The sequence below is a fragment of the Hemitrygon akajei genome, chromosome 22 (genome assembly GCF_048418815.1).
Source record: "Hemitrygon akajei chromosome 22, sHemAka1.3, whole genome shotgun sequence".
Classification (NCBI taxonomy): Eukaryota; Metazoa; Chordata; class Chondrichthyes; order Myliobatiformes; family Dasyatidae; genus Hemitrygon; species Hemitrygon akajei.
The window spans coordinates 46153989-46176343 of record NC_133145.1 but is presented as its reverse complement, the minus strand read 5'-3'; the positions used below and the strand labels follow the sequence as shown (position 1 = coordinate 46176343).

General features: G+C 41.2%; 1 protein-coding gene and 1 long non-coding RNA gene across 4 annotated transcripts in view; one reads left to right on the top strand and one right to left on the bottom strand.

The window, feature by feature from the left end:
- The window catches only part of fam20a (FAM20A golgi associated secretory pathway pseudokinase), an 83519-nt gene that overhangs the window by 34721 nt on the left and 26443 nt on the right, over nt 1–22355 (bottom strand). For all 3 annotated transcript variants that reach the window (XR_012095973.1, XM_073026142.1, XM_073026141.1), the window contains exons 2-6: nt 17614–17789; nt 8704–8754; nt 4378–4456; nt 2897–2989; nt 700–815 (exon numbers count right to left, since the gene is read on the bottom strand). Coding sequence is in view for 2 of the 3 variants with exons in the window: in XM_073026142.1 (XP_072882243.1) it covers nt 700–815; nt 2897–2989; nt 4378–4456; nt 8704–8754; nt 17614–17789 (515 nt within the window). In the remaining variant the exon portion in view is untranslated. The remainder of the gene's footprint in view (nt 1–699; nt 816–2896; nt 2990–4377; nt 4457–8703; nt 8755–17613; nt 17790–22355) is intronic.
- Nucleotides 18053–22355, top strand: part of LOC140714688 (uncharacterized) — a 54095-nt gene continuing 49792 nt past the window's right edge. Inside the window, exon 1 of the long non-coding RNA XR_012095974.1 lies at nt 18053–18110. This is a non-coding gene — a long non-coding RNA (uncharacterized lncRNA). The remainder of the gene's footprint in view (nt 18111–22355) is intronic.

Genomic DNA, 22355 nt, shown 5'->3' with positions numbered 1-22355 from the left:
GCATGCCTTCCTGTCAGATAACCTGAGCAAGAAGACAAAATCAGAAGGAATGAATGTGATGGGATCAGAGAGTGAGTGTGGGAAGCATGTGCGAACAGCAGACTAATGCCAAGAAGGGAAGAGGACTGGGCAGAAATCAGAAATGGGGAGAGGACATGTTTGAGAAAGTGGAGAGAGAAGGGAGGTATCAGAGTGTGGGGGAGGGGGAAGGATGGATTATGAGATTTAAGTGAGGAAAAGGAAATCAGAATGTGGCAAGGGGGATTTAGGACCTAACTGAAGTATCAACTAATCTGACTAGACTCCTAAGCCAGTACCCAGCATCCTCTGCAAGTGAGCGCCTACATCACTTGTCAATCTGTATCTCCTGTGACAGGGATACCAGATTAACATTCTTATTTGTTTAAAAATGTGCTTCAAAAGTGTGAGGTCACATCCATATTTGTAGTATAAATATTCAACAGTAAAACATTATCATTAAAAGTTGTTGCCTGACCACAATGTGTAACTTAGTTCTAGGCTATCCACCCTTCCTTTATGTCCCCAGGTTAGACATTATGGCCAAAATATAGCATGATGACTAAACTATTTTTAAGCTTTCAGTCAGAAACAAATAAAAGTTTTATTGAGTTTCTGTTTTGCACTTAAATATTCTGCCTCGAACCACAAATGGCAGAGTTTGGCCTCTGGGCTCGTTACCTGGCGAGGTGAAAAAACTCCCTTTCAAATCTTCATTTCGGGTCAGGTCTTGGATTTCTTTACTTAGATGAACTCTTCTGCCCGCCACTGGGGGAACTCGGCGGAAATCGAGAATCCTTTAAAATAAAATGCAATGGGCAATAAGTAATTAAGTTGATCCAAGCGATTGAACCTTCTTGACCAACCTCCCATGCGGGACCTTGTCAAAGGCTTTGCTAAAGTCCATGCAGACAACATCCACTGCCTTGCCTTTATCAACTTTCCTGGGAGCTTCGTAGAAAAACTCCATGAGTTTGGTTAGACACAACTTACCAAGCACAAAGTCATGTTGACCATCCCTAACTGGTCCCTGTCTATCCAAACACTTATATATCCACTCCCTTGGAATACCTTCCAATAACTTTTCCACTACTGATGTCAGGCTCACTGGTCTATAAATTCCAGGATTATTTTTAGAGACGTTCTTAAGCAGCAGAACAACATCAGCTATCCTCCAATTCTTCGGCATCTCACCTGTGGCTAAGGATGATTTAAATATCTCTGCTAGGGCCCGCTGCAATTTCTGCACTTGCCTCTCACAGGATTCAAGGAAACAAGTCAGGTCAGGGGAATTATCTACCCCAATTTGCCTCAAGACAGCAAGCACCTACTCCTCTGCAATCTGTGTAAGATCTATTACCTCGCTGCCACATTGCCTCACACCTACCCATCTTACTAGTAAATAAAGATGCAAAAAATCCATTTAAGATCTCCCCAATCTCTTTCGGCTTCTTTCTGATCTTACAGAGGACCAATTTTGTCCCTTGCTATCTTTTTATGTTTAATATATCTGTAGAAGCCTCAAGGATTCTCCTTCACCTTGTCTGCAACATCAACTTCATGTCTTCTTTTTGCCCTCCTATTTTCCTTCTTAAGTGTTACACTGCATTCCTTAAATTCCTCAAATACCTCATTTGTTCCTGCTTGCCCATACCTGCTATACAGCTCCTTCTTTTTCTTCACCAGGGCCTCACTACTTCTTGAAAACTAAGGTTCCTTAAACCTGCTTTCCTTGCCTTTTATTCTGAGAGGAACATACAAACTCTGTACTCACAAAATTGCACTTTTGAAGGCCTCCCACTTATTAAGTACACTATTGCCAGAAAACTCTCATGATTACATCAATATGATGGCCCCAGCATAAATCTGACAACCTAACACCGAATACTGCTCACTCTTTCTATCCATGACCCCTTGCCGAGGACTGGTTTGTGGTCTCCCAGCTTCCCCTTCTCGAAGACCAGTGTCAATTCCTGGACGTTGCTGACATTGAGTTCAAGGGTGCTGTGAAACCACATGATCAGCCGGTCTAACTCAGTCCTGTATGCCTCCACATCATCATCTGAGACCCTGCCAACAACAGTGATGTTGTAGACACATTTATGGAAGGCATTTAAGCTGTGCCTGGCCGCACAGTCAGCCAAAAGAATAGAGGGGGTGGAGCAGTGGGCTAAGCACAAGTCCTTGAGCTGTGCCCGTGTTGATAGCAATGAGGAGATGAGATTACTGATTCGTACTGAATGTGATCTCCCAATGAGGAAATCAAGAATCCAACTGCAGAGCGAGCTGCAAAGATCCAGGATTTGAAACCTGTTGATTAGTTCTGAGGGGAAGATGGTGTTGAATGCCGAGTATAATCAATAAAGTTACCTTATATAGGTATTACTGACTTCTAGTGTTCCAACACTGTTCCAGAGTTGTTCCAGTGACTCTTGTGAAGTTAAATTTTACCCACTTGATCTCTGGCCTGTACACAAGACCCATAATAGACTAAGAGCACTGCAAGGTTGTAAACTGACGTTGGACAGAGAAAGTAAAAGACCAGCATTAGTCGTCCAAGCACATTTTGTATAAGGAAAGCTTGCTGCTTCAATTCCACTCCTCTCAGAGCAGAGGGAGATGTAGATGTAAGTTACTACAGTGAATGGATAATATGGCAAAGATTAATGCATCTTTGTGAAACTTCCATTACACAGTTAAGATTTTGGAAATGACCTGCAAATTTAAACTAAAATCAGCTTTCCATTCAGTTTGTTTTTCATGTTTTGAAGATCACCTATCTTTTAAGTACACAAAGCCCCAGCAAGTCAGCCAAAAATTCACCCCTTTGCCAAGTTAGGACATTAGATTTCTTACGGGGGAGCAACCAAGCCCTTACCTGTCCAGATGAAATGCGGCTATCTCAGCATTATGCCTTTGGATGTCAACAAAATAAAAAACATCTCCTGGAGTCTCCTCTTCGCGCTTCTGTCTGAGAAAATGAACAGAACCCTTCTTAGTTGCGTGGGTCTTTCGTCATACAGTAGATGGAAGGATTGGCACATAATGGACCTAACTCCGCGGTCCGGTCCTTAGTACTTTAATAACTTTCTATCAATTTCATCAGCGACTCCTGACTTCCTGCGGACTGCTGTGAGAGCAGCAGGTGCTCACTGCAGATGGGTTTGAGCACGCCGTGTGCTGGAACATGCCGAAGTTGTTATTTGTTGTGCGTTACTTTCAGGTCTGAGCCAATGTAGCAGCGTGCAATCACAAGGCAAGCAAGCCAGAGTCCTTACTTTCTTTAGAAGGTTAAGGAGGCTCGGCGTGCCACTACTGCGGACGCAGTGTTAAAGTATCCCGACTGGAATGGAATGAGGTGCAGAGAGTAGTAGACAGCTCAGTACATCATGGACACATCCCTCACCAGTACCGCCTCATGAAAGCGATGTCTATTATCTATGATCCCTATTGTCCGGGTCGTGACATCTTTCCATCAGGCGAGAGGTAGAGAAGCCTGAGATGCCACACTATTAAATACAAACAACTTCCCTGCACCCATTTGTCTCTTGAACAAACCTGCACACAACCCTAATAACAGTATAGTAGCACTATGACAACTTTGATCACCTTGCACTGCAATTAACAATTTTTTTTGGTTCTTACTGTGTTCGTTCAGGTAAATTGAGTGTAGTATTTACTTTAGTTTAAGTTTTTTTTGTTGTGAATGCTGCTTATCTGATAAAGTGTGTAAATGATGCTGCTGCTAATAAGGTTTTCATCATGCCTCGCATAGACAGTACATATTTGCATCCACTCCACCTTGATGTAACCAAGTCCACCACTATTGTTCACCTCTACATTATAATGAGACTGTGGAATCGTTTTATTAAACTCAGGAGTAGTTGCAAAACTTGCTGCCGTCATGGATACTAATGAAAAACTGGTCGAAGATCTCATTTCTAATAGAATATCAAAGGCTTACAGTATCATGCGACAATGAATGCAAATTTTATTGGAGGTGTGCGTGAGCAAGTTCCCAAGGCAGAACTTCCACGGAATGTTTTATTGATTTCCCAAAAACTGGAAGCAGAACATCTCAGTAAATGAAGTAAGTTACACCTTTGGTAATCTCAACTCCACTCTGTCCATTTCTGTTCCACCGTCCAAAGGGAAAGTCACATTGTATCAGGCAGCTTCATCTTCTCTTACTCAAAAAGTTAAAGATTCAATCCCTGTGATGGAGACTTGAGTGCAATATTATTAGCTAACAGTGTGAATTAGTACACAAGGGTTCTCCACATATGGAAGTGCTGTTTCTCAGCTGAGACAATGAAGTGAATATATTCTCCATTCATTGGTTTAGCTGACTTAACTTACCTCATAGGCTTGAAGATTGCCTTCCCAAAGTTCTGAAACTGTAAGAGTACTTTCAGATGGACTCCACTTGGCTTCACAACTTGGAGAAAAACATAAAATAGGTTATTACAGAAGAAATTGTGTCCTTGAGTCTCTCCTGAAAACACCTTCAGATGCAGCATACTAACTGAGTCAAAACGTAACTCAGAATGAAAATTCTGGCATGTGTGTGGCTTTCTAACAGAGCTACCACTTTATGTTTTATATTGAGCGGAGGCACGCTATTTTAGTGAGACAGCTACATTTTCTGCCCACATCTCTCATCCTGTGATTATAACCATAATGCTTACATTGAGGGCAAAGTCTAGCTTTTTGCAGAATGAATCCCAAACAATAAAGCTAAGTAGAGTCTGCTTATGCATTTCAGAATGGAAAACATTGCCAAATGGTTCTATTCAAAATAAGTTGCAGATAGTTTTATGGTTATATTGTAACCTTTAATTTCAGAGTGGAAGAGTATCAATATTGGATATTCTCAACCTATATATTGCTTTATGTGGATCTTTAGATCTCGATTCATAGGTTCCTATTGCCCTAGATCCTCTGTCTTTGTGCCTACCGATACCATTTGATTCATCACAAACGCCAAGGCAAGGATTTTACTTGTAAAATTACCTTTCCATCAGCATCACACCTAGAATAGAACTGTAGAACTGAGGTCAAAATGTTCAAAAGGTTCAAAGGTTTGTTTATGATCAAAGTATGTATGCTGTATACAAGTCTGAGATTCTTCTTCTCCAGATAGCCACGAAACAAAGAAAAACCAGGGAGGTCAGTTCAGAGAGAAACAGCAAACCCACCAACATGATCATTAACTCCCAAACCCTCCCCTCTCCCCCAAACAAAACAAATAAACAGTGGGGAGAAATAATGTGATAAGATGTATGCTGAGTATTACACACAAATGCACACGGGGAGTTAAACTCAGCACAGTTGAGTTGGTCTTACATCACCGCAGGTGATTTATTCACTTGTCGGCAGATGGGAGAAGCAATATAGACAAGAATGGTCTGAATCACATCGCCAGTTACCTAGACCATAGAACAGTACCACACAGGAACAGGTCCTTAAGTTCATGATGTTTTTACAAACTAAAACAACTAGTAATTAAGTATTAACCAGGCTAATCCCTTCATCTACATGATAGCCATATCTCTCCATTCTCAAACTTGCCCCACATATCACCTTTGGTCCTACCCTCTGTGACTTTAAATGCATGTCCTCTAGTATTAGACATCTCAACCCTGGGGAAGAGACACCAGCTGTCTACACTATCTATGCCCCCCTAGAATCTTACAAATTTTCAGCCTCTGTCGCTCCAGAGAAAACAACCCAAATTTGTCCAAACTCTTCTAATTAAACATGCCTTCTAAACCAGGCAGCATCCTGGCAAACCACTTCTGCCCCCTCTCTAAAACCTCCACATCTTTCTGTTTTAGGAGAGGAAATCATTTTTGAAAGGTAAAGTAGATTTTGTTGAGGAATTGGAGCCATACACGGCGAGGTGGACAACCAGCGGGTGATGCATACTTGGATTTCCAGGAGACGTTCAGTAAAACTCCACGTGGAAAGATATAGGTTTATCAATATTCAAAATTAAAAGTAAATTTATTATCAAAGTCACCATATGTCACTATATTCCCCCGAGATTCATTTTCTTGTGAGCATTCACAGTAAATACAAAGAAACACAATAAAATCAATGAAAAACTACACACAACAAAGGCAGATAAAATGTGCAAATACAAAAAAGAAAAAAAAATTATAAGAAGAATAAATAAATAAGCAATAAATATCAAGTCCTTGAAAGAGAGTCCATAGATTGTGGAGTCAGTTCAGTATTGGGATGAGTGAGGTTGATTGAAGTTAACCCCTTTGGTTCAAGAGCCTGGTTGTTGAGGGGTAATAATTGTTCTTGAACCTGGTAGTGTGAGGCCTGAGAATCCTGCACCTCCTTCCTGATGCCAGCAGCGAGATGAGAACATGGAGAGTAACATTTTGCTATGAATAGAGAATTAACTAAAGAATAGCAGAATTAAGAATAAATTGCCCTTTTCATGAGCCATAGGGAGTAGCGCTTGGCTTCAAGTATTTACAATATAAGGTTTTGGAGCAAGTAATAGACGTATTGTATCAACGTTTATTGTATATACAAAAACAGTTAGGAAAGTAATTGTTGACGAGAACACAAAACTTTACCAAGGACATTATTAGATTAATTGAGTGGAAAAATCATGACAAGTGAGGTACCAACTTTGGCAGGAAGAAACCAAAGATAGAATATTTTTTAAATAGCTTACGGCTTTGAAATGTTTGTATTCAGAAGAAATACAGGATGTTAACACGTAAGTGTGCAAGCTGGGGCGCCGTGGTAGCGTAGCAGTTAGTTCAACGGTTTTTACGGCTCAGTGCATTCCGCAGTTCGGAGTTCAACTCCGGCATTGTTCTGTAAGGAGTCTCTCTACATTCTCCCCGTGGAATGCATGGGTTTTCCCTGGGTCCTCTGGTTTCCTCCCACAGTTCAAAGACGTACCTGGTAGGCTAATTGTCCCGTGATTAGGTTTAGATGAATTAGGTTTGTCAGGGGTTGCTAGCGTTGCGAAGCTCGAACCGCCACAAGGGCCTACTCTGTATTGTATCTCTAGATTAATTAATTAATTTATTTATTATAAAGGATCATGGGCTGTCAGTCATTATTGAGAGGCATGGAACATAAAACTAAAAACTTCCTGTAGCAGAATCACACAGTTTTGGTCTTTATTGAAGAAAGGAAATAGCAGTCTTGGAGGCATCATGGGGTGGAGCTTCATTAGTTTGATTCCACATACAAAGAGATTGTTTAGATTAAAGATAAAACAGATTGAACCAATATAAGCCTTGAATTTAGAAGTACGAGATATGACTTAGTTGAAACACACAAGATTAGTAGGATTGATTACCTGAATGGCTATTCTATAGAATTGTTCCAATCATTTTTCTCAATTTTATTCTGAATTTAAAATGTTTCCCATGATAAAACAATGTCAAACAGCTTTGGGGAAAATAACGCTTTCAGTTGTGACAAAATAGAGCAGAGTGCAAGGAATCTCCCCAGAACAGTTGCCGGCTGTACTCCCAGCTGTTGCTCCGGAAGAGTCAGCTATGGTGATAGCAAATGACTGGTTAAATATCAGATAAGAAAGGGAACAGCCCACTTCGTTCATACACTCCACCTTGTTTTGGGTAATACATAGACCCAAACAGGCAGTTTTGGCTCTAGCCTTTGTGCTTCTGCTTTATGTCAAATTAAACATCTGATATGAGCACGTTTGGACACTAGACATACTTCTCCACTTCCCTTAGAGACAGATACCACTTTATCAGCTGCAAAAATGTTTCTGTCCTTTTGCCAAGGAGAAAACCGTACTTGTGTAGGTGGAAAGAAATGTCATGTATTTATAGTAAATGTGCATTTACAGAGTACAGTTAAACTGATTTTCAAGCAATCTGCAATGCTAACAGTGATCAAGTGACTCAGAGCCAAATGCTTGAAACAAAAGCCCATTCATAAAAAGGAGCTGGTTGAACAAATTGTCAACAGGCTTTTTTACCATAGCTGAATGTGAAAAGGTTAAAGTGGTATCAATCGTACCAGAGAACTCCAACTACAAGTCAAGTTGCTGTTCTATTGATTCATGCCTCCCTTAGTCTGAGCAGCTGCAAAGTTTACTTTAATGCAGCACAAACACTCCAGTTATGGCACAAGGAAAAGGGCGAGAGAGAGAGTATCCAAATTCCAAAACGCTTTCAGTTACCTCATCCAGCTCTGAGGTTTAAAATGAAATGCAAAGTTACTTTGTGTAACTCACGATGGTAAAAGAATGTACTTGTTAATGAAAATTAAAACTGAATTATGTTTGATCTTTTGCTAAACCCGAAATCTAACTGGAATGTGGGGAGGAATTCCTTTAGTCCGAGGGTGGTGAGTCAGTGGAAGTCTTTGCCATGGACGGCTGTGTAGGCAAAGTTATTGGGTATTTTTAAGGCAGAGGTTGATAGGTTCTTGATTAGTAAGGGCATCAAAGTTTACATGGAAAGACAGGCAAATGGGATTGAGAGGGTTTAATAAATCAGCCAAAATGGAATGGTGGAGCAGACTCGATGGTTCAAATGGCTTAATTCTGCTCCAATGTCTTATGGTTGTATGGTCTGAAAGATCTCATGGAATATGAGGTTGCAGTGAAGTCAGCATTCCTGCTAGAAACTAAGGAAAAGTGTTCAGGATGGAGAAATTTAAATGTCCTCTCACCTTCTTTACAGTTGCACCTCCCCTTCAGAGCCTTTTCATCATATGTAAAATCTGCAAAATACGTAAAAAATGACAGTATTAAATGAAAGCTCTAATCCCAAGGGAAAAGAAACTATCATTGTGGAAAAGAGTGAAGCAGTTTACATTTCAGAGTAGTCACAGAATCCACTCTAGCAAACATCTTCTCCACATCCACTTTATCTAGGCCTTTCGATACTCGATAGGTTTCAATGAGATCCCCCTTGAGTATAGGGGGATCTCATTCCAATGAGTATAGGCCCAGAGCCATCAAATACTGTAAGTTAATCATTTCATTTCTGGAAGCATTCTCGTGAACCTTCTCTGGACCCTCTCCAATGCCAGCACATCTATTCTTAGATCTGAGGCCAAAAACTGCTCACAATCCTCTAAGTGCAGTTTGACCAATGCCTTATAGAGCCTCAGAATTCCATTCTTTAGATACACCACTGATTTATTTAATCTGCAGAAATTCTCTGATGACTCAGCAATAGTTGGGTGTATAAAGGGAGGACGGGAGGATGAATACAGGGCCCTGGTGGAAGACTTTGTTGAGTGGTGCAAGCTGAGCCATCAGCAGCTCAACACTAGTACAGACATTCCCACCTTTCCCAGAAGTTCCGGGAGTCTCCCGCATATTGACAGCGGCTCCCTGACGCCCGCAAATTATATACAATATCCTGGAAATTGATTTTTTTGAGAGGGAGAGGAAGAGAGGGAGTGAGAACAAGAGTGAGAGGGAGCATCCTGATTGGTCTTCTTCGTGCTAAATAGACCTATCAGTTTTCTCTGTGGGTGGGCTTTATAGACGACCTCAAAAATAATGACAGTGTTGCTCGCTGCACTGTTTGCAACAGTGACTTTTCTATTGCCCACGGTGGGTTAAAATGTAAAAATGTTGAGGTGAGTTTAACAGGTGTCATTCGTTCATTAGCATAGCTAACGTTATTTAAACTAGCCGGCTAGTTTCTAAGGAGCTACTCTATTGATGTCTTATGTGATGAGGCCAAACTCCCTGTAGACTTGCTTAAAGTTGTAATAGAATAAAAAAAACTCCATGATAATATAATATAAGTACATATTTTAATGTCACATTTTCTGCATATACCCAACTTGGTTTACAGATTAGATAAAATCACTAAACAAAGCATTACATACACCCTTGGAGGTCGACGGGGGGGGGGGGGGGGTGCTATCTCCCTGAAATGAGTTTTTGCAGGGTGGGATGTCTGCTAGTAAGATGAAGGAGATGGTGATGAACTTTAGGAAGACTAAGCCTGCATTTCTCCCAGTTACTGTTGATGGTGAGGACATGGATGAGTTGAGGGCCAGTTTCATAGTCTGCATCTATACCACAGCTAAGCGAGGCACTTTGGGTACAAATGACATTTTTACCACTCAAGCCTACCATGACCCAGCTTGTAATTCCAGCTGTAAAATGCTTATTCCGTCAGCATGGTGTGCTGGATTCCTTAACTTAAATGGGGCATGTTTGAGTTCTTGAAGAAAGCAGCCAATCCCAACCGTATATAGTTGAGCAGAACACTCCTTCTTTCAACGGATAAACTTTGTCACCTAGCAGTACGGAAGTGTGCTACTGGCTATATATCTGTATTGTAGCTGATTGTTTGGACTGGTTGCTGCAGCACCGTGGAACTGCAGGATCTTCAGAAATAGGATTTTTTAAACAGATTATATGGGAATAAAGATAAATATTCCCCTTAATTTGAGAGAAAAACATTTCTCTGTCCAAACAGAAATATAAGAATTTAGAATTTTAAAATATCTAATCAGTGCAAGCTTGTTGAAAGCAGCTTCTGGTCCAATTCAGTAAAGAGACTGAAAAGGAAAGTCAACAACCGTCACCATCGCTGGACTCCACAGCTGATCACTGACCTCTGAGTTACCAGAAATAACTCAGTAACCAGCTTACTGGGGGTCCCATTCATTAATATTTCAGCTTCTCCATACTCTGTGTAAAACCCCTGCAGAGAAAACATTCAACCCATTGACCAAAACCTGATTCATGTGCCAAAAGTGACAACAGAGGCAGGGCTTTAAATGAATGCTCCTCATCAGTATTCACGAAAGAGAAGGATATTGTAGCTGGAGAATTTGTTGGTAAAATTTTAAAACTTGCTATCATTCAGAAGGAGGAGGTGTTGCTTCTCTCTAGCAGCTTCAAAGTGGATAAATTCTGGGGCCCTAGTGAGATACACCTCAGGCTGCTGTGGGAGACAAGCAAGGAAATTGCTCTGACAGTGATTGTAAAATCTTCACTGGCCACAGGCGAGGTACAAAATGATTGGAGGACGGCTAGTTGTGTTACCTGTATTCAAAGGGTCAGCAGGGAAAAGATAGTCACTTACATTGGCTCCGACATCAATGGCAGGGAAACTATTAGAAAAGTTTGGCACCTTGTCACTAACCTACAGTTGAAAATGCAGGGATTAATCGAAGATTGTCAGCATGGTTTTCTTAAAGGGAGTTTCTCTACGATGAGTTTAATTTTGAGAACAGATAACAATATATGTTGACAGAGCAGTCCAGTTGATGAGGTCTACGTGACATTACCGAGGCATTTGAAAAGTCTCACATGAAGGTTGGTTGAAAAGGTTAGAGCCCTTCAGATCCAAGGCAAATTAGTAACTTGGATACAAAATTGATTTAATAACAGGAGGCAGTGGTGATGAAAAAGAAGTGTTTTTTGTGGATTGAAAGCCTGTGATCAGTGGTGTCCCATAGGAATTGATGCTGGAACCTTATTGTTAACTAAATATATTATCATTTTCTGTATGGACACCAGAGGTTTGATCAGTAAGTCTGCAGATGATGTGAAAATTGATGGTGTTGCTTATAGTGAGGAGAATATTTGCAGATCAGAGATGATACTGATCAGTTGGTAAGATGGGTGGAGCAAGGGCAGATGGAATTTAATCCTAATAACTATGATGACTATCAGGGCAGACCCTAAGGGATATTGAGCAACAGAGGGACCTCAGTGTACAAATCAAGATGTAGAGATAAAGTTGAGAAGAAGGACTATCAAATACATCCCTTCATTTATTGGCACAAAGAATATGAGTAGAGAGGGTTAGGGCACAAATTTATTAAACACTGATTAGGCTGGAGTGCTGTAATTGATCTTGGTGTAGGTTAAAAGGACAGCATAACATCATGGGTCGGAGGGCCTATTCTTCACTGTAGTATTTTATGTTTTACAGTATGTTCTGCATACTCTGAGAAGTTATGTCCACCAGGAAGGACAGATTGTACTGGAGAAGGTTCAAGTATTCACTGGGATATTGCCTAGGATGAGTATTTCAGTTATGAGCAGAGACTGGTGATGCACCATCAATAACTCACTCTGAGACGTAAAAGCGAGATATCGGCTTTTATTGACTGGAAGAAGGAACAAGCAGTGGCTGACCACCATACTACATCCTGGAGACTGAGAGGCCGGGCTCAGACCTCCATCACCTTTATACAGGGGTCTGTGGGAGGAGCCACAGGAGCAGTCAGCAGGGGGCGTGTCCAGACAGGTATATGTAGTTCACCACAACTGGATATCCTACCGTAGTTTATTTTCCTTGGGGCAGAGGAAATTGACAGGGAGAGCTGATAACAGATTACCTTTTCCTCAGAGAAGTATCTAAAACCGGGGACTGGCTTAGGCTGAGGGGCTTGGAGGAGTTTTGATGTAGAACCTTTGCAGCTGGAGAATGGTTAGAATGTGGGTCAAACTGCCTAAGTGGAAGATGAAAGTAACTACTCCCAGAGCATCGCGAGGAGTGGGTCTTATTTGAGTTAATAAAAAGAAAGGAGGTCTAAGCGAATGACCATTGTGGGAGAGGGTCAGTGTTAGAGTGGGGGGAGGGCTTTACCGCTACAGGCTTTGGTGAGAACAGGTGTAGGCTAAAGGTGCTAAGTCTTTTGGAGTCATTTAGCTGATTGTAGAACTTAAGCTTACAAAGTTAGAGCCAACGATATAACAAGTGTAGGCAGGATGATAGCTAAGGCAGTGGAATGCACGTCTTGTAAGATGTGGTATACAAGTAGATGCAGTGTATAGTGAGACTGTGTGGAAGGGCAGACAGATGATAGGACAAAATGCAGTCAGTGAGATGAGTCAAAGTGCAACATGGGGGAAAATCGAAAAAGGAGGTGAATATAGGACTGAAGGTGTTACAATTGCACGCAGAATGCGGCGGAAGGTAGATGATCTTGTAGCAGTTAGAGATCGGCAGGGTGTAATGTTGTGGACATCACTGCATCATGGCTGAAGGAAGATCAAAGTTGGGAACCTGGTTTTCAAGGGTATGCATCACATCAAAAGGACAAGCAGGTAGGCGGAGGTGGTCAGGTGACACTGTTCATAAAAAAACAAACTCAAATCCTTAGAAAGAGGTGACATAGGATTGAAAAATGTAGAACCCTTGTGAGCAGAGTTAAGAAACTGCAAAGGTGAAAAGACCCTGATGAGAATTATATACAGGCCTCCGGACAACAGCCAGAATGTTGATACAAATTGTGACAAGAAATAGAAAAGGCAAGTGAAAAGGGCAATGTTATGATAGTCATTGTGAATTTCAATATGCAAGTAAATTGGGAAAATTAGATTGGTGCTGGATCCCAAGATATTTGTAGAATGCCTACGAGATGCTAGAGATACTAGAGCAGCTTGTGGTTGAGACCACAAAGGGAAAAGCATTTCTGAATTGAGTGTTTTGTAATGAGCCAGATTTGATTAGGGAGCTTAAGATAAAAGAACACTTAGGAGGCAGAGATCATAATATCAGAATCAGAATCAGGTTTAATATCACTGGCATATGTTGTGAAATTTGTTAACTTTACAGCAGCAGTACAATGTGATACATGATAAATAAATATAGAGGAAAAAAACGGAGTTACGTCAATAGCTTTCACCCTGCTTTTTGAGAGGGAGAAAACAAAGTCAGGTGTGGAGGAAAGGGAATTACAGAGGCATGAGAGAGGAGCTGGCCAAAGTTGATAGGAAGGGGACACAATTAGGGATGGCAGCAGAACAGCACTGGCTGGAGTCACTGGGAGCAATTCTGGGGCAGATGTGAGTGTAGCTGCTCTTACTAAGGAGAAGGTGCTTGTGAAACTGAAGGTAGTTAAGTCAGCTGGATCAGATGGACGGTACCACACGACTCTGAAAGACATAGCTGAAAAGATTGTGGAGGCATTATTAATAATCTTTCTAGTATCACTACATTCTGGAATGTTTCCAGAGGACTGGAAAATTGCAAATGACACTGCACTATTACGAAAAGAAACAAACGGAAGAATGGAAAATATAGGCCAGTTAACCTGAGTCCATTACTAAGGATGAGGTTTCCGGGTAGGTGGAAGTACATGATAAGATAGGCCAAAGTCAGCACGGTTGACAAATCTTTTGGAATTCTTTGAGGAAATAACAAGCAGGATAGACAAAGGATAGACAACTGCGCTACAAGATCATCTACTTTATGCCATATTCAGCATGCATTCCAATATAACACCTTCAGTCCTGTATTCATCACCTTTTTCGATTTTCCCCCATGTTATACTTCAACTCATCCCATTGACTTTAACTTTGGCCTATCACCTGCCTGTCCTTCCTCACAATTGCTTACTTGGATTTTCAGAAGGCTTTTGACAAGGTGCCACACGTGAGACTGCTTAGTGAGTTAAGAGCCCATGGTATTACGGGAAAGGTATTAGCTTGGATAGAACATTGGCTGACTGGCCAAATAAAGAGAGCCTTTTCTGCTTGGCTGCCGGTTACTAGTGGTGTTCCACAGGGGTCAATATTGGAATTGCTTCTTTTCATGTTATATGTCAATGATTTGGATGATGGAATTGATGACATCGTGGCCAAGTTTGTGCACTATACAAAGATAGGTTGAGGGGTAGGTAGTGTTGAGGAAGCAGAGAGTCTGCAGAAGATTGGGAAAATGAGCAAAGAAGTGGCAGATGGATCCTAGTGGAGGGAAGTATATGGTCATATACTTTAGTAGAAGGAATAAAGGCATAGACAATTTTCTAAATCTGGAGAAAATTCAAAAAATCAGAGTTGCTAAGGTACTTGGAAGACCTTATGCAGGATTCCCTAAAGGTTAACTTACAGGTTGAGTTGAATGAGGGAGTGGGGGATCTCTTTGAAACCTATTGGATATTGAAAGGCCTAGATAGACTGGATGTGGGGAGTGGGATGTGCCCTTTAGTGGGGCAGTCTAGTACCAGAGGGCACAGTTTCAGAACAGAGGGACATCTATTTCAGATGAGATGAGGAGGAACTTCTTTAGCCAGAGGGTGGTGAAAGTGTGGAATTCATTGCCACAGGTGGCTGTGGAGGTCAAGTCATTGAGTATATTTAAAGTGGAGGATGAAAGGTTCCTGATTAGTCAGAGCAAGGTTATGGTGAGAATGTAGGAAAATGGGGTTGAGAGGGATAATAAATCAGCCATGATGGAATGGACTTGATGGACTGAATGGCCTAATTCTGCATCTAGGCCTTATGGTTGTATGGTCTAAAACTCCCAATCAGGACATAAATCATTATGGCATAGAGAGCACAGATCAATAATGGTTTAATAGGTAGGTGTAAATGCATACTTCATCGTTGGCATGGACTTGGTGGGGCAAAGAACCCATTTCTGCATACTTTTATCTGTATGACTTGAAGGCAGAAACAACTGGTTCCTTTAATTCATGCCGATATCAATGCTACTTAATTCATGCATATATTTGCTATTTTAATAATCCATTTCACAATGCATTACAAGCATGTGTGAATGGAATTTATGGTGAAACTTGAAACTTAAGTTGCTGTCGGTGGTGCGAGGAACCAAGTTAACGTTTCAGATCAGCAACCTTTTATCCGAGCATCTTGACTTCTGATAAAAACTGTATTCAATTAAGAATGCAAACCCTGTTCTCTTTTTACTGATAATGCTTGACATGCTAATACTACCAGCATTTTCTGTTTTATTTCAGATTCCAAGAATCTGCAGATTTTGGTATGAGAATTTAAAATGATAACTCAAATAAAGTACAACCCAGTTAGCATGCACTGAATTATTAATGTACTGAAAAGGCTAGTCAGAACATTTTTATATATTTAACAGTCCACAAATTCATGGGCTATTTAGCTTATTAGTAATTGCCTTATTTGTTTTGTTTGAACTTATCTCAAACCAAATTGTTTAGGTCTGTGTTCATCAAGCAATCAATAATTTTATTCAGTCAACAGTAATTACTCCTGTGCTGAGGTGAAGGCATTCCAAAGATCATATTTGATGCTTATATAGTCATTGAGACCTGATTCATTTCCAAAGACTCTCGCAATGTTAGGGATTAGATTTGAGAGTTTCTGAATGAGCTGCTTATTAGTTCACAGAATAGCTATGCCAGTGATGTTTATTGCTATTTATAATGTGATTTAATATTGCCTTTAAAATGGCTTCTTTCAGTCGTGGAGACAAAATCTGTTAAAAATCATTTAAAGATCAGCTTTATGTATCACATGTACATGGAAATGTCATCTAACAGTTGTAACACAATCTAATTATTGCTTAATTTCTGACAGTCTGGTCAACAAAGATGTACTGTAAAATTTGCACAAACCTCACAGCAAGTTTTTGTGATGAGCCATTCTCAAAATGTAGTTACTTATCCTCCCTCAGTCTATTGAACTCACAGCCGTCACTGGTGTGACTCATGGAAGCAGTGCAATTTTCCACTTGGAGCGCAGACACACACACACCCAGTGAAGAAGTAATTTAGCAGAGTGATTCTTGGTTGGAAAATGGCTTAGAAGTCAGAGTCTACTGAGGAAATAATCAGTATTTCCAAATACAGGGTGTTGATTGAGCGAGGACACATTTTCATGTTTTGACTGATGAGGTGGTTCACAATGGTTGTGCTGATGTGGGACTCTCCCTCTGTGTGCGCAGTGAAGCTTGAGCCGTATCCTGGAATTTGATTGGGTGGGTTGGTGTTAGGATGGGGTAATATGTTACCCAGATTGCCCAAAGGAAGGCCAGAGTAGTGCTCAGTCTCTCCAAAGGGAATGTGGATAGCTGGGGATAGATGAGTGCGTGACATCATGTCTTCCTGAGCTGGAGAATCTCTCGAAAGTAGGTGACTAACATACTAATCATCTGAACTTCAACAAGCAAATCCAGAGCCAAATGAGTATGCGGAGATTTTACCAAAGCCTTGAAATTTATACACTTGTAAAATAACATTGGAATCAACCGCATGTTAAGAAGTAGCCTGTGTGGAGAATAATCCAGGTAGAGCTCGTGATTTGGGGTTCTGCCATTCAATCTTGTATTGGTCCTCTGAGGTGTGAGTCATTTCCTGCACCAATGCAAATCAAGTTGAATTGTATTTGATGCCCCTGGGCCTGTCCTTGCTCCAGTTTAGAAGATGAGGGGGAAATCTCATTAAAGTCAATTGCAAATTGAAAGACCAAGATAGAGTGGATGTGGAGAGGATGCTGGGAGACCAGGGCCAGAGGACACCGCCTCGGAATACAAGGACATCCCTTTAGATCAGAGATGAGAAGGGAATTCTTCAGCCAGAGGGTGGTGAATCTATGATTTAATTGCACATTAGCTGTTGAAGCCAAGTCATTGTGTATACTTAAAGTGGGGCTTGATAGGTTTTTGATCAGTAAGGGCATCAAAGGTTACGGGAAGAAGGCAGGAGAATGGGCTTGAGAGGAATAATAAATCAGCCATGACGGAATGGTGGAGCAGACTTGATAGGCCAAATGGTTTAATTTTGCTCCAATGCCTTATGGTCTTATGGCCTTAAATCAGTCATAGTCAGAAAATTGATTTCTACTGAATATCAGCATAAGTACTTGGAATTCCTTACCGACTTCACTAATACCAAGAATGGCCAAGTCTTCGAGCAGAAGATCCAGAAAGGGCTCGCCTCGGGGGTACAGTGCATACCGATCGATCGCCAAGTGGAACTTTAGCCAGTTGGAATTGAGGTAAGCCTGAGAGCTGTACCATGCACCAGTGACGTTCGCAGTTCGCACTCTCTTCCTTTGGGTGCAGCATGCAAAAGAAAACACATTAAGCTAATGAACCACTTGACAACAGTGCCCATACAGCATGAAACCACAAGCTGGCTGCCCCATCTTTGACTGTGCATGGGCTTTTATTTTAAGCACTGGTTACACATCCCCGTGGAAACAAACCCGCATCAGCAATTAGGATTTGGTAGATTAAAATGTAATGACAAATAAATGAGTAACCCAGAGGTATGTGCAGAACTCTTGCTGAATAGTATTATTAATATTGGAAGTCAATGATTTTCTTTCAGGTGAAACAAAGGCTGAGGAGCAGCAAGGAAATGTTTTACAGGTAATTCTTACGGTAAACAGCAAAGCTGAATGTTATCACAAGAAATTCTTTGTCCTAAAATTTCTTCAGATGTAAATCAATAAGTGGATAGGGTGGTAAAGCAGGTGTGCAGAATCATTCAGGGCACAGAGTGCGAAGGTTGGGAAATCATATTCCTACCACATAAAACTTTGTTCAGACTACACTTGTGTGGACTTCTGGCTGCCACACTGTAGGAAGGATGTGGAGGCTTTGGAGAGGGTGCGGAATAGATCCCGAACCATTTTGCTTGGATTGGTGTGCATTCACTATAAGGAAACATTGGACAAAGTTGGGTTGCTTTTCCTGGAGTATCATCAGCTGAGGGGTGACCTGATAGAAATATTTCTATTAGATAGTCAGAATATTCTTTTTCCCAGAGTCGAAATGTTAAATACTAGAGGGCGAGAGTGTAAGGTGAGAGGGGAAATATCGAAAGGCGATTTGCCAGTTATTTTTTACACTGAGACCCTGGAATCGGCTGTCACGAAAGGTGGTGATAGAAGCAGGTGAAAAAGTAATGTGTAAGAAGTATTTAGATAGGCGTGTGAACAGGCAGAGAATGGGTGGCGGGGGGTGGGGGGGAGAGATATGGACCATGTGCAGATGGGTGGGAATTAGTTTAATTTGACATCATGACCAGCATAGACATTGTAGGCCAGAGAACCTGCTCCTGTGCTGTGTTATATGTTCTAAGGGCACCAGCATCAAAAGCATTTTCCCCTGAAGTTTGGGCAGCCTCATCACTTCAGTTCTCCGATGACTCTTACTTTCAAATCTTCCCATTATTTAAAACCACTGAAAGCAGAGTGAAAGGACCACAAGCACTTGAACAAATTGTTTAGTGATGCCCTAGAGTAAAAACCTGACAGAAATTTATGTAAAATCCACTTTTTAGAGAAATATAATTCTTAGGTTAAAGCTAAGCCAGAGGTAAAATGTCCTTCTACTTTCTATAGATTCGCTTTTGAATGATTTTTTTTCAAATAGAAGAAAATATGGAACTCAGTTTTACAGTCTCAAATACAGTTGCTTGCACTAGGCTGAAACTTGCAGCATAGACATAAAGAACGTAATTATTGTCCTAATTACCTCTAAACCATGAATTGGGCTAAGCTCATGAAATATCTTGATGATATGGTATGAAGATGTAGTGATTAACTTAGAGTTCTAGATTATTGACCAGAGAGATGAGTAGCAGCTGGGGAATTTAAATTGTAATCATTAAGTAGGTACAAGATTCCTCTCTATGGACTCTGTCTGTACTTCTCGTTGCCTCGGCTAAACCAGCCAGCATAATCAAAGACCCCACCCACCGCGGACATTCTCATTTCTTCCTTCTCCTTTCGGGTCAACGTACAAACGCCTGAAAGCATGTACCACGAGACTCAAGGATAAGTTCTATCCCATTTTAGGATCAGACTCTTCAATGGACCCCTTGTACGATAAATGAACACACTTGGCCTCATGTTAGGATCTTGCACTTATGGTAGCTTTTACATATTATTCTGCATTTTTTTTTGTTTACCCTTATTCTAGCTCAATACTCGTTTTGATTTGGTCTGTATAAATAGCATGCAAGACAAGTATTTCACTGTACCATGGCATTTGTGACAATAATAAGCTAATACCAACACCGACAAATAAAAAAGCTGATCTCAATAGCAGAAATTAGAAAACTATTGGATTGCTGTAAAAACCCATCCAGTTCACCATTGCCTGCTTTAGGAAAGGATGTGTGCCTTTCTCACTATCTGAACCATGCATAACTCCAATGTGGTTGACTCTTATCAGGCAACTCAGGAGGGGCAATTAATGCTACCATTGCCCATGATGTCCGCATCTTCTGAACAAATAATTGGAAAAAAAGACTGCTTTATTGCTGATGTGCTGCATTGTTTTGCTCTGAATCACGTGGGCCAGCAGTTCATTCTGACATGTCGCTGCTAAAGCTCCTTTCTAGCTAGGTTCTGATTCCAACAGGCTCTGATGGCCTTGCTGTCATTAGAAGCCTGGCAGCCTGTGGGCTCTGACAACTGTGGCAACTGTGCATAACATAACCTCCCAAGACTCTGGCAGTCTGAGCTGGCGCTAACACCCCATCAGAGCTAGCAGGGTCTGAGAAACGATGCAATCATGAATGCCTTCTGCAAACACTCAGGCTGCCGTTTGATATGTTGTTCTCTGGATTCAAATCCACTTTGAAGGCATTGCAGGCTGTCTGGTCTCTTGGACCTCTGCTCGCTCACACATCGCACCCAGAAGCAGCAATGTAGCTAGACTGGACGCAACTATAGTTTATCCCTGCAACTAGAATCTCATTTCTTGTCAAATAGCTGAACCTAAGCTGGAGAGGAGCTAAGATTCAGATGCGTCAGATCTTGCAAAGGAAAATGACAGCACCCCATTCCAACAGCTGTGTCACTGCCAATGGGAAAAGGGAAAGTAGACTTACTGTCTATGTGCAAAAAAACATACTCTGCTCCAAGCTCGTAGTGCTGAAGATGGTGGTGTTATAATTTATTATTGTCACATGTACCAAGATACAGTGAAATGCTTGTATTGTATACTGTTGCTACATATTAAATCATTGAGCCTCCCCACCATTGAGGACATCTTCAATAGGCGATGCCTCAAAAAGGCAGCATCCATCATTAAGGGCCCTCGCTTCTTCTCATTGCTGTCATCAGGGGGTGATGCAGGAAGCTGAAGCCACACAATCAACATTTTTGGAACAGATTCTTTCCCTCCGCTATCACATCTCTGAACGGACAATGAACCCACAACTCCTGCATTACTTTTTTCACTACTTATTTGTATTTTATATTTCTTATTGTTACTTATGGCAATATTTTGAATAAAACAATAAATTTCATGACGTATATCAATGATAATAAACCTAATTCTGATTCTGAGATAGAATAACATAAATATACAATAAAGTGTAATAGCTACCAAAAAACTGCAGTACAGGTAAACGATAAAGTACAAGTTCATAACGAGGTAGATTGTGAGGCTAAGAGTCCATCTTATCATACAAGAGGTCCATTCAAGAATCTAATAACAGTGAGTGAGGTGAAAGCTGTCCTTGAGCCTGATGGTGCATGTTTTCAGGTTTTTGTATCTTTTACCTGATGAGAGATGGGAGGAGAGAGAATAGGGTTGGTGAAATCTTCGATTATGCTGGATATTTTACTGAGGCAGAGAGAACTATATACAGAGCTACGGGGGGGGGGGGGGGGGGTGGGGGGGGGAGACTTACTCCTCTGGTGTGCTGAGACGCATCCACAATTCTGTAGTTTCCTGCAGTCACGTGTAGAGCAGCTACTGTAGCAAGCCGTTGTATATCAAGAAAGAATACTTTCAATGGTGCATCAGTCAAAATTATTAAGAGTCAGGTAGGGGAACGAGCCAAATTTTGTTTGCCTCCTGAGGAAGTAGAGGCATTGGTGAGCTTTCTTGGTCATAACATCAATGTGGTTGGAGTAGAACAGGCTTTTGGTGGTTTACGTATAGAAACTTGAAGCTCTTCAACCCTTTCAACCTTAACACAGCTGATATGTGCTGCCCCCACCCCCAGCTTTCTGAAGGCAATGACTAGAACTTTCACTTTATAGAGAGAGAGGCTGTTGTCATGACACCATGTCTTTTATCCCCTTCATCATTACTTGAGATGTGGCCCACTAAGGTATCATCAGCAACCTTCTAGATCAGGGGTTCCAATCCTTCTTTGGAGCCATGGACTCCCATCATTAGCTGAGGGTCCATGGACCCCAGGTTGGGAGCCCCTGATCTAGATGAAGTTGGAGCAAAGTCTGGTCACTCACACATCCTTGTGGAGCAATAGTCTTTAGAGTAATTGTGGCGGAGGGTGTTTGCACAATCTTTGCTACCAGTCTTCCCCTCCTTTGTTTGGAACAACTGGACCCCTCCTAGGATGCAGGGATAATGACCAATTTCATTGACCATCTGCATACTACTGGGGTTGAACCCTTTGCTTCAAGTTCAAGATTAACTGTCATTCAACCATATATATTTCTGAGCTAAACAAAACAACATTTCTCCAGGGGCCAAGTTGCAAAACATACATTACATACAGTCACACCCAGCACACATAGCTACGATCCAGCAAAAACAATCACAAAATAACATCAGCACAAGTCCTTTCAAGACCTGTATACATTTAATATAGAGACATTGATGGCCTGACTTCAAGAAACGGGCCTG